This window comes from Physeter macrocephalus, chromosome 11, assembly GCF_002837175.3.
Source record: "Physeter macrocephalus isolate SW-GA chromosome 11, ASM283717v5, whole genome shotgun sequence".
In the NCBI taxonomy this organism is placed as follows: Eukaryota; Metazoa; Chordata; class Mammalia; order Artiodactyla; family Physeteridae; genus Physeter; species Physeter macrocephalus.
In genome coordinates this window covers 40,713,369-40,724,355 of record NC_041224.1, presented here as the reverse complement: position 1 = coordinate 40,724,355, position 10,987 = coordinate 40,713,369, and the positions used below count along the sequence as shown (strand labels likewise).

The 10,987-nt window shown below is 37.3% G+C and overlaps 1 protein-coding gene across 1 annotated transcript in view; it reads left to right on the top strand.

The window, feature by feature from the left end:
* The window catches only part of EFL1 (elongation factor like GTPase 1), a 122,737-nt gene that overhangs the window by 28,726 nt on the left and 83,024 nt on the right, over window positions 1-10,987 (top strand). Inside the window, exon 9 of the mRNA XM_024129766.2 lies at window positions 4,623-4,761. Coding sequence (XP_023985534.2) covers window positions 4,623-4,761 — 139 coding nt within the window. The remainder of the gene's footprint in view (window positions 1-4,622; window positions 4,762-10,987) is intronic.

Here is a 10,987-nt window from a genome sequence, read left to right as displayed (position 1 = left end):
ATTTAATCCATTCACATTTAAGGTAATTATCGATATGCATGTTCCTATGACCATTTCCTTAATCGTTTTGGGTTTGTTTTTGTAGGTCATTTTCTTATCTTGTGTTTCCCACTTAGAGACATTCCTTTAGCATTTGTTGTAGAGCTGGTTTGGTGGTGCTGAATTCTCTTAGCTTTTGCTTGTCTGTAAAGCTTTTGATTTCTCCATCGAATCTGAATGAGATCCTTGCCGGGTAGAGTAATCTTGGTTGTAGGTTCTTCCCTTTTGTCACTTTAAGTACATCATGACACTCGCTTCTGGCTCGTAGAGTTTCTGCTGAGAAATCAGCTGTTAACCTTACGGAGTTCCCTTGTATGCTATTTGTCATTTTTCCCTTGTTGCTTTCAGTAATTTTTCTTTGTGTTTAATTTTTGCCAGTTTGATTACTATGTGTCTCGGCGTGTTTCTCCTTGGGTTTATCCTGCCTGGGAGTCTTCTGATTTCCATTTGCATGGAATATCTTTTTCCATCCCCTCGCTTTCAGTCTGTATGTGTCCCTAGGTCTGAAGTGGGTCTCTTGTAGACAGCATATATATGGGTCTTGTTTTTGTATCCATTCAGCAAGGCTGTGTCTTTTGGTTGGAGCATTTAATCCATTCCCATTTAAGGTAATCATCGATATGTATGTTCCTATGACCATTTACTTAAATTTTTCTTTGTGTTTAATTTTTGCCAGTTTGATTACTATGTGTCTCGGCGTGTTTCTCCTTGGGTTTATCCTGCCTGGGAGTCTCTGCGCTCCCTGGACTTGGGTGGCTATTTCTTTTCCCATGTTAAGGAAGTTTTTGACTATAATCTCTTCAGATATTTTCTTGGGTCCTTTCTCTCTCTCTTCTCCTTCTGGGACCCCTATGATGCGAATGTTGTTGCATTTAATGTTGTCCCAGAGGTCTCTTAGGCTGTCTTCCTTTCTTTTCATTCTTTTTTCTTTATTCTGTTCCACAAATTCTTCTAGGTCTTTGTTAAACATTTCTTGCATCTTCTCGATCTTTGCCTCCATTCTTTTTCTGAGGTCCTGGATCATCTTCACTCTCATTATTCTGAATTCTTTTTCTGGAAGGTTGCCTATCTCCACTCATTTAGTTGTTTTTCTGGGGTTTTATCTTGTTCCTTCATCTGGTACACAGTTCTCCGCCTTTTCATTTTGTCTATCTTTCTGTGAATGTGGTTTTCCTTCCCCAGGCTGCAGAATTGTAGTTCTCTTGCTTCTGCTCTCTCATCTCACCGTTTCTGTGGGTTAGGAGTCTGAGCACAGCTTATCTAGTCCTGCTTAGGGTCTCACAAAGCTGCAATGAGAATGTTGACTAAGTTGTATTCTCATCTGGAGGCTCAGCTGGGGAAGTATCTGCTTCCAGACTTCCTTAGGTTATTGGCAGAATTCATATCCTTGTAACTGTGAGACTGAGGCCCCCAGATTCTTTTGGCTGCTGTCAGCTCCTATAGGCTGCCTGCAGTTTCCTGTCATGTGGACTTTCCCAGCCTGGATGCTTACTTCATCAGGCCCGAGAGGAGACTGTACAGTGAATTTACTGGCAAGACAGAGTCTTGTGTGATATGATGTCATCGTGGGAGTGACATCCCATCATCACCTTTGCCATATTCCCTTGGTGAGAAGCAAGTCACAGGCCCCACTCACACTGAGGGGGAAGGGATTGCACAAGGAGGTGAACACCAGGAGGCAGAGATCATAGGAGGACCACCTTTAGTCTTTCTGCTCCATCCTTCTGTTCCTTTTCCCTATAGTTTTACAACCTATGTGTGCATTACTAAAGAATATCCTGTTTGTGTACTTTGTTTAAATGGAATCTTACTGTAGTTATTCTCCAGTTTGCTTTTTAGCTTAACATTGTGAGGTAAATTTATGTTGATGCTTATTCCTATAGTTCATTTATTGTTCACTGCTGCATTGTATTTCATTATAGAAATATTTATCCATTTTCCTTTCAATATGTATTTGGGCTTTCATTTTGTGCTAATCGAAACAATGCTACATTGAATATTTTTGTACATCTTCCTTGTGCATATTTGCAAAAAATTCAAGGTAATATGCCCATAATGGAATGGCCTTTGTGTATCTTCAGCTTAACTGGACAATTCCAAATTGTCTTCCAAAGTAGTTCTGACCTACACTCCCAGCAGCAGTGTTTAACAGTGCCAGTTATTCCACGTCCTCACCAAAATTTGGTATTGTCAGGCTTTTAATTTTTGCTAATCAGATGGGTATGATATGGTGTTTTGTTATGGTTTTAGTTTACATTTTCCTTATTACTCTTTTAACATGTTTATTGGTCATTCTTGTTTTCTCTTATGAAGATATCTCTTTGGGTCATTTGCATAATTTTCTATTGTACAATATATACTTTTTAATATTGGTTTTTTTATATTCTGGATATTAATTTTGTACATTCTTTTGTGTATTCTGGATACTAATTCCTTGTCATTTTTAAGTTTTGCAAATTCCTTCTTCATTTTGGGACTTGTCACACTTCTTATTTAGTGTCTTTCAGTGGACAGTAGTTCTTAATTTTAATGTAGTTGAATTCATCAGTCTTTCCCATTATGGGTTTTATTTTTTGTAACTTGTTTAAGAAAATTAAAATTATGACTACACTGAAGACACAAAATTTTCTGTTTTCTTCTAAAGTTTAATGTTTTGCCTTTCATGTTTAAGTGTTTAAGTCAGTGTTTGTATTATATATGGTATGAAGAAGGGATCCAATTTGATTTTTGTCCGCATACAAATAACCAGTTGTTCCAACACCATTAATTGAATAATCCTATCTTTACCCACTAATCCACTTTGTCAATTCTGTAATAAATCAAATTTCACATGTACATTGATCTGTTTCTGGACTATTAGACTTCATTTTTTCTGTTTGTCTGTCACTGTCTCTATTCAGTGTTGTTTTCTTTTCTACACGTTTTGACATCTAAAAGGCCAAATTCCTCTACCTTGTTTTTCTTTGTATCTCATTTATTCCTAACTCTCTACTCTTCTCTGTAAACTTTACAGTTATCTTGTCAGGTTCTATGAAAAGTCCTGTGGAGACTTTGGTATTGATTTAAATCGGTACATGTATGGCACTAGTCAACATTTTGCAATGCTGAATCTTTCTATCCATGAATGTATTAGGTATAGCTCTTCACTTATTTAGGTCATTTAAAATGTATTTTATTAAAGTTTTATCATTTTCTCTATAAAAATCTTTAATCACTTTTGTTACTAATTCCTAGCTTTTATTTTGTTGATATTGTAAAAGTTACTGTTTTAAAAATATATATATCTTCTATTGCTGATTTATAGACATGCAGTTAATTAAGTTTTGTATATTGGTCTGTGGCCATCTTGCTAAATTGTCTTAGTAATTATAATTTATCTGTAGTCTGCTTTAAGTGAATGATCATACTGTCTATCCATAATTCTGTTTCTTCCAATTTGATCCTTATATTTTAAATTTCTTCCACCCTGTCTTTAGAGCTCCCCTACAGAGTTGTCACTGAGTCAGAACATGTACGTTTAAATGTATCAGGTGCCTGAAAGGTCATCATTTTCATGAAGTTTCCAAGTCTACCCTAACACATTATCTTCTCCCTCCTCTGAGATTTCATGAATTTACTTGCCTGTACTGCTTTTGTGTCACTCACTCTAGGTTTGCAATGGTAATTATCTTTGTATATGTTATGTCTTGGACATTTTATTCTCCTCACAACACTGGCACAGTGCCTTGGACCTTTTGGTATCAAAGATAAGTTGGTTCCTTGGTTGAAATGCTTTCAGGGCACTTGCATTTATATGGAGATCACTGAATAATTTGAGACAATATCTTGAATAATTTGAGACAGTATCTCCATAAGAATAAATATGATGTAGGGGGAGTTCATAAATCTCTTATCCCTGTAGCATATCTTTGCGTGTGAGTGTGCTGTGTCTTCTCATGAGTCCCTAATATTTCACAGCATGCTCTCTTCCAGATGAACAGTGTAACATATAATATCAGTAGCAGTTGTTTGGCCATTACATGGCATATTTATTACGTCTAACTGCTCTTCCAAAGTTACTCATTTTCATGTCTTACTCAGCACTAGCACCACCCCTTGTTGAATGCTTAAAGGACATTATAATAAGATTATAATTGACATGACATTATAATATTATTACAATTTTAAGTGATAATAGTAATAAAGAGCGTTGAAATATAGCATAGTGGTCACCAGAACTGGTGTATGACATGGTTCATGTAAATACTAGCAAAGGGCTATGGGGATTTTTGTTTGTTAGTTAATGTGGTGCTGCCAGGTCACAACAGAATTTATATTACTTAGCCATAAAGCTTATGATTGTATGGAATTCTTGACAATTTTTGAATATTTGAGAGGTTTCACTGTTTCAGAATTTATTCATAAACTGAGACTTATTTTTGTATCATGCCGTTTCAGATTCACATGTTTCAGGTTTACATGAAATATGACTGCACTGTATCTTACTTTTGAATAAAAGTAACTTTGTAGGTATTAACTAATCTTTTCATTTGATGCCTTCTAACTTATCTTTCTTTATGTATTTATTTTATTTTTTTGCCTAGGTGCCATTAGGCTTCTCAGCTCCATTAGATGACCTTCCCCCGGTCCCCCACATGGCATGCTGTACCCTGGAAAACCTGTATCTTCTGATGGGAAGGGAACTGGAAGATCTAGAGAAGGTACCTCCAGGAAATGTGCTAGGTAGGGTGGTGCTATGTATTATATCTGTAGTCCATTCTGAGAGATTACCTGTCACACAAACTAAGTGAAGTCTTCAAAGGAAATGACTTTGCTCTCGTTTTTTGGTTTGTTTATTTTTGTCTGGTGTCCTTAGGCTTTAACTTAGTGCATTTGAGTAATTAGCATGCACAGCAATAGCTTGCTGTAAATTATGGCAGTTCTACTTAAAAAAAAAAGTAATCTGTGAATGCTCTATCCTAAGCTGGGGATCCCTTTGTTTGGGAGCAAGAAGGAGACTTCCTGCTCACATTAAAGTCAGTCTAGATGAATAAGACACTTCTGGTTCTAAATTATCGGAAACTATTCTGATGTAAAGGTCTATTTTCTCACAATATTTTTTATCCATTGAATGTTGCTTTATATTATATATCCATAAATACTGCTCCTTATCTCCATAATGTTTATTACTTGCTTGGCTTCTGCTCTTTGTGTGCAGAATTCACATTTTAAGGTCCTTAGTGCAATCCTAAAGACTTAGCTTAAGGAATTTCCCTTGGATTGTCACAGGAACCTGAGTGTGTTGTGGAATGTTGTATCCCATTCTGAACCCTTAGGGTCCTTGTCAGCTATAGAGCTATTTATTGGGTGATTGCTTGGGCTGGGGATTCTTTTTATGTTTTAGAGAAATGATCTAGACTACTGGTCCAGAACAGCTGGATTTTGTCCACTTTAGTCCCGGAAATATGCCAAAGCATTTTGATGCTCCCTTGCTGAGATACATTCTTTTTAAAATTTTTTCATTCCTTTTTTGTTGTTCTTTTGTTCTTTTGGTATGAAATTAGTAGAATTCCTAGCTTCTCATCAGTGTTACCCATTCTTTTCACCCCTTTGGAAAATGCTTTTGAACCTTAACAATTGATATAACTTTACAAGCTTCTGTAGCCAGCAAAATATTTTATCAGGAGGGACATGGGAAGATGAATGGAAAACACCCTAGTTTTGTTTATAAGCCTTCCTTGAGATTACTGTATTTCTCTTTATTCAATTAATTTTGTTTCTTAAATGGAAGGTGAGGTGGAAGATCTCTTAACACAATGTTCAAGTGAAAGAAAAGGTATTGAATAAAAGGTTGAGTGAATGGTTTTTATAGTATCCCCTCCAGTTAAGGCTCATTGTTTGTGCTCTTTCCCCAGTAGAGGTTAGGAACTTGACATGCAATAGTTCTGGTTTCCTTCTTTCTGTTTCTAGATTTCCATATGCTGTTCAGGACTGAGGTCAGCTGGGTTATAAGTAGGGAAACCATCTCTCTTTCATCTGCCTCCTAAGGCAGCCCTTAACTCTGCCATCTGCTACAGGAGACCTACTACAAGTTAAAACTGTCTTCATCTTGGAGAAAAGAGACATGCCTCATTCTCTTTTACTGATCTTTTAAAACATTTTGAGGTGGTGGTATGAGCTAGGGTGGTGGAGGTGATTAAACATTCATTTACCAAATTCAGTGATAAAAAAACAAGATAGATGGACACCCAACTTTGGGACAAAATGGATTAAGGAGAAAAGCCAGATTTATTTCATTTAAGAATTAGGATTGTATTTAGCTGCAGGTAATCAAAAAACCAACTGCATAGTCTTAAACTTCACTCAGTAGGAAGTTTAAGTTAGAGGACAGAGAGTTGAGGGCTGGTGGGATGGTTCTCCTATGTCATCAGGGAGCCAGGTTCCTTCTCTTTGCCTGTTTGCAATCCTCAGCATGTGGCTTTTGTCCCCATGGAACCAAGATGGCTCCTGCATCTCCAGGAATCACATCAACATTCCTGGCAGGAAGAGGGCACAAGGGCCAAAGGCCTTCTCATAGCACTGATGTTTTTATTTGGGAAGAAATGCCCTCTTAGGGCCAATGTATATAGCCTCATTTCTTTGTAACTTTGTCATATGATCACCCCTAGCTGCAGTGGAAGCCAAGGATTGACTCTCTTATAGTCTCTACAATTAAGGCAAGGGATATTGGGGTTGTGAATGGCTTTTGAATAGCCAGTCCACACTGTCAGCCACATTTCCTCCACATTGCCCTGGTGTTGCCTGAGGCCCCTTCATTAAGGTTCTGTTTCTTTACATTAAGGAGGAAGATAGTCTTCCAGGATGATTATAAATGTAACATTGAAGGGGTTGGAATCCAGCCAACCACTTTGACTTACCTTCTGAATTGAAGCAGAGAGTAATTGTTTTCCTTCTATTAATCCAAATCTACTGGAGCCCCATGTCTGACTAAAGAACATGAGTATACCAAAAATTCTGGTCATAGTTTTGTGACTAACTAGTTATATGGCCTCAGGCCAACTGTATAACCTTTCTGGTCCTCAGTTTTGCCACATGATTTGGACTAGAGGTTTTTTTTTTGGTTTTTTTTTTTGTGGTACGCGGGCCTCTCACTGTTGTGGCCTCTCCTGTTGCGGAGCACAGGCTCCAGACGCACAGGCTCAGTGGCCATGGCTCATGGGCCCAGCCACTCCATGGCATGTGGGATCTTCCTGGACCGGGGCACGAACCCGTGTACCCTGCATCGGCAGGCGGATTCTCAACCACTGCACCACCAGGGAAGCCCTGGACTAGAGTAATTTTTACCAACATTTCTTATAGTAAAAACAGAACAGCTACTTTAATTTCTTTTTCTTAAAAGACTATTTATGGACTCTCAGGGCTTCTTTTGTTATATTTATCATATATTCTAAACTTTAAGGACAGAACATTAAATAGCATTGTATGGATACATTTTATTGCTGTAGCTGTAAGATATAAACAAAATTATATTTTGTACATCTTGTTTGTAAAATACATGCATACAAATGTAAAAATAAAGTACAAACAAAATTCAAGTTTAAAATTGCCATTATATTATGGCAGGTTGACATTTCAGTGAGGATGGAGTAAGATACAAATTCTTAGTACTTTTGTCATGAAAATCTTCCCTGGATTATGTCAGTATACCACTGGTTGAAAAAAGTCCTGAACTAGATTATCTCCAAGGTTCCCTCAGGCTTTAACTTTTCAGGCTTGTGTTTTTTAGAGAAAAATCTTATTTTAGTTATTAGGATATTTCCCTTCCTAGTATTCCTTAGAAGGAACAGTACATTTTTGATATGGTTACTTGGTTGGGTTGAGAACCCATTTCAATGGCTCTATCAGAACATCTTGAACTAGTTACTAACCTGAGAGTCAGAATTACCTTTTGTAAGGCAAATTTCCCTTGTTTATTGATTTAAAAACTGGGGCATATGTAGCAGTAGTAGCAGTTTCATAAGCCAGGTGTTTAATAAAAGCAACCTTTCAAAGCTAGGAGTAGGTTTAAGGCAGGACAGAGGAAAAGGCCAAGAATTCTGGTATGTTAAGAGGTGAGAAGCAAACAGAACAAGAGAAAGCTAATTGCCAAGCAAGGGTAACAAATGCTGGGATTCTAGCTATCAAGTTTCTATGTCAGCATTATTGTTGTTTACTTAAAACAGGTTTGTCTTCCTGTGGCAAGGGTTGGGCAGGGGGTGAATGGAAAGAATAAGTTGAGTGGCTGAATGTGGTTGAATTAATCTACATGTTCCAGTTATCTGTTGCTGCATAATAAACCGCCCAAAGCCTAGTGGCTTAAAACAAAGGCACTTGTAAATTTTTCATGAATCTGCAGCTTGGATATAGTTTGGTGGGACAACTTGTCTCTATGCCACATGGTGTTGGTTGAAGTGCTCAAAGTCTGGGCGCTACAGTTATGTGAAGGCTCTTTTCACTCACTTGTCTGCTGTTTGATGCTGGTTGTCGGCTGGGACCTTTTCTGGAAGTGGAATTTGGGCTGGAGCATGTGGCCGCCTGGCTTCCTCACAGCATGGTGGCTGGGTTCTGCAGGTGAGCATCCCAATAGGGAGAGCCAGGAGGGAGCTGTATCAGCTTTTATGACCCAGCCTCTAAAGCCTTCAGTCTCATTTCTGCCACCTTCTCTTTATTAAGAAGGGAGAGTCACTAAGACTGGCCATACTCAAAGAGAGGGAAATAACTCCACCTTTGATGGGAGATATGTCAAGGAATTTGTGGACATGTTTTAAGGTGACCACACCACTAATCATAGATAATTACTTGTTTCCTTTTGTATTTTAGCAGGCCCGTGGTAGGACACATATTGCAAATTAAGACTTAGCGATGTTCATAGTGATCAGGCAGGCCTGTAAACTTCTTTTTTACTCTTCCTAACTTAGAGAAAAAGTTACAATTCTCATTTTAATAAGAAAATAGTAGAGTGATATGACCGATACCCATATGCTTTCATCAGAAACGATACCAAGTGAGATTTATCAGGTGCAGATGAAAATTTTTGTTGGAGAGGGAAATGAAAACATTATATGGCATTCTTGAACAAGTCAGTGTATATACTCAAAGTCTAAAGGAAAGTTCCTTTATTGGCACTTGAAAAATGCAGATTTCACACTTGAACTCAGCTATAACTCACTTGGAATACTTACACTGACTAAGTGTGGTTTGATTTTATGGTCTGGAAATAGTCAATTGAAAGTTTAAAATTATTTAATTCCAACCTGATGGTTGAAAAGTTGGTATAGATGAGACCAGAGAAACCTTACTGTGTTGAACACACAGTAGTCTTTTGTTCAGTTCTCTACTGAGAATTTCTCTAAAAATAAATGTTTGCTACAGGCTCCTATTAAAATGTGAGGGGAAATTGAATTAGGATTCCAAATCTTTAGCCTTTTCTTACACACTTTTAGATCTCTTCCATATGGTTAAATCTTTAAAAATTTCAGGGGCATATTCTAAGAGGAAACATGATATTCCTCTTTTTGCAACATGAAGAAAATAATAAATATTAATTAGCCTTTTCCTGAAGTGGTTTTAGTTTTGCCGTGGTTGGTTGCTGGGTTGATAGGAAATCAGTGTGGATTAAATGGAGAGAGAGAGTGTGTGTGTTCTCCTTAGTCATGTGGGGTGACTGAAGAGGCAGAAGCCATTGAAGGGTTTTACTAGCAAATTTGATTTGATTATTTCAAGGGTAAGCTCAACGATTTGTGACTCCTAAGCCTTTGTAGTACATTTGTAATATTGTAAATTCACTTACTAGTGAATTTCTTTTAAATATACCTTACTATCAACATTTCCACTTGGAAAGACTTGTTTTGGTTTTTTTTTCTTTTGTTTCCCTTGCCTGAGGAGACATATCTGAAAAAGTATTGCTAAGACTGATGTCAAAGAGCATACCGCCTGTTTTCTTCTAGGAGTTTTATGGTTTCAGGTCTTGCATTTAAGTCTTTAATCCATTTTAACTTAATTTTTGTATACAGTGTAAGAAAGTGGTCCAGTTTCATTCTTTTGCATGTAGCTATCCAGTTTTCTCAATACCTTTTATTAGAGACACTGATTTTTCCCCATTGTATATTCTTGCACTTTGGCTTACTTTAGATTTATACAAATAAACATTTACAAAGCCAAACTGAATAAGGAAGGAGTTTATTGGATATTATTTAATAATTGAGATGGGTTCCTACAAAGATGACCTAGTCATTCATTAAAACCTCTGTATATATTAGACAGTTAAAAATTGGTTATTTGTTCAGTATTTGGCTTAATGCCTCCTTCTATAATTTATTATCTTGGAATATCATTACTCTCAGCATCATCCATTGAATTAATGGTATTCTTTTTTTCTTTTTTTTAACATCTTTATTGGAGTATAATTACATTACAATATTGTGTTAGTTTCTGCTTTACAACAAAGTGAATCAGTTATACATATACATATGTTCCCATATCTCTTCCCTCTTGCGTCTCCCTCCCTCCCACCCCGCCAGGTGGTCACAAAGCACCTAGCTGATCTCCCTGTGCTATGTGGCTGCTTCCCACTAGCTATCCACCCTACGTTTGGTAGTGTATATATGTCCATGCCACTCTCTCACTTCGTCACAGCTTACCCTTCCCCCTCCCCATATCCTCAAGTCCATGCTCTAGTAGATCTGTGTTCTATTCCCGTCCTACCCCTAGTCTCTTCATGACTTTTTTTTTTCCTTAGATTCCATATATATGTGTTGGCATACGGTATTTGTTTTTCTCTTTCTGACTTACTTCATTCTGTATGACAGACTCTAGGTCCATCCACCTTACTACAAATAACTCAATTTCATTACTTTTTATGGCTGAGTAATAGTCCATTGTATATAAGTGCCACATCTTCTTTATCCATTCACCTGTTGATGGACACTTA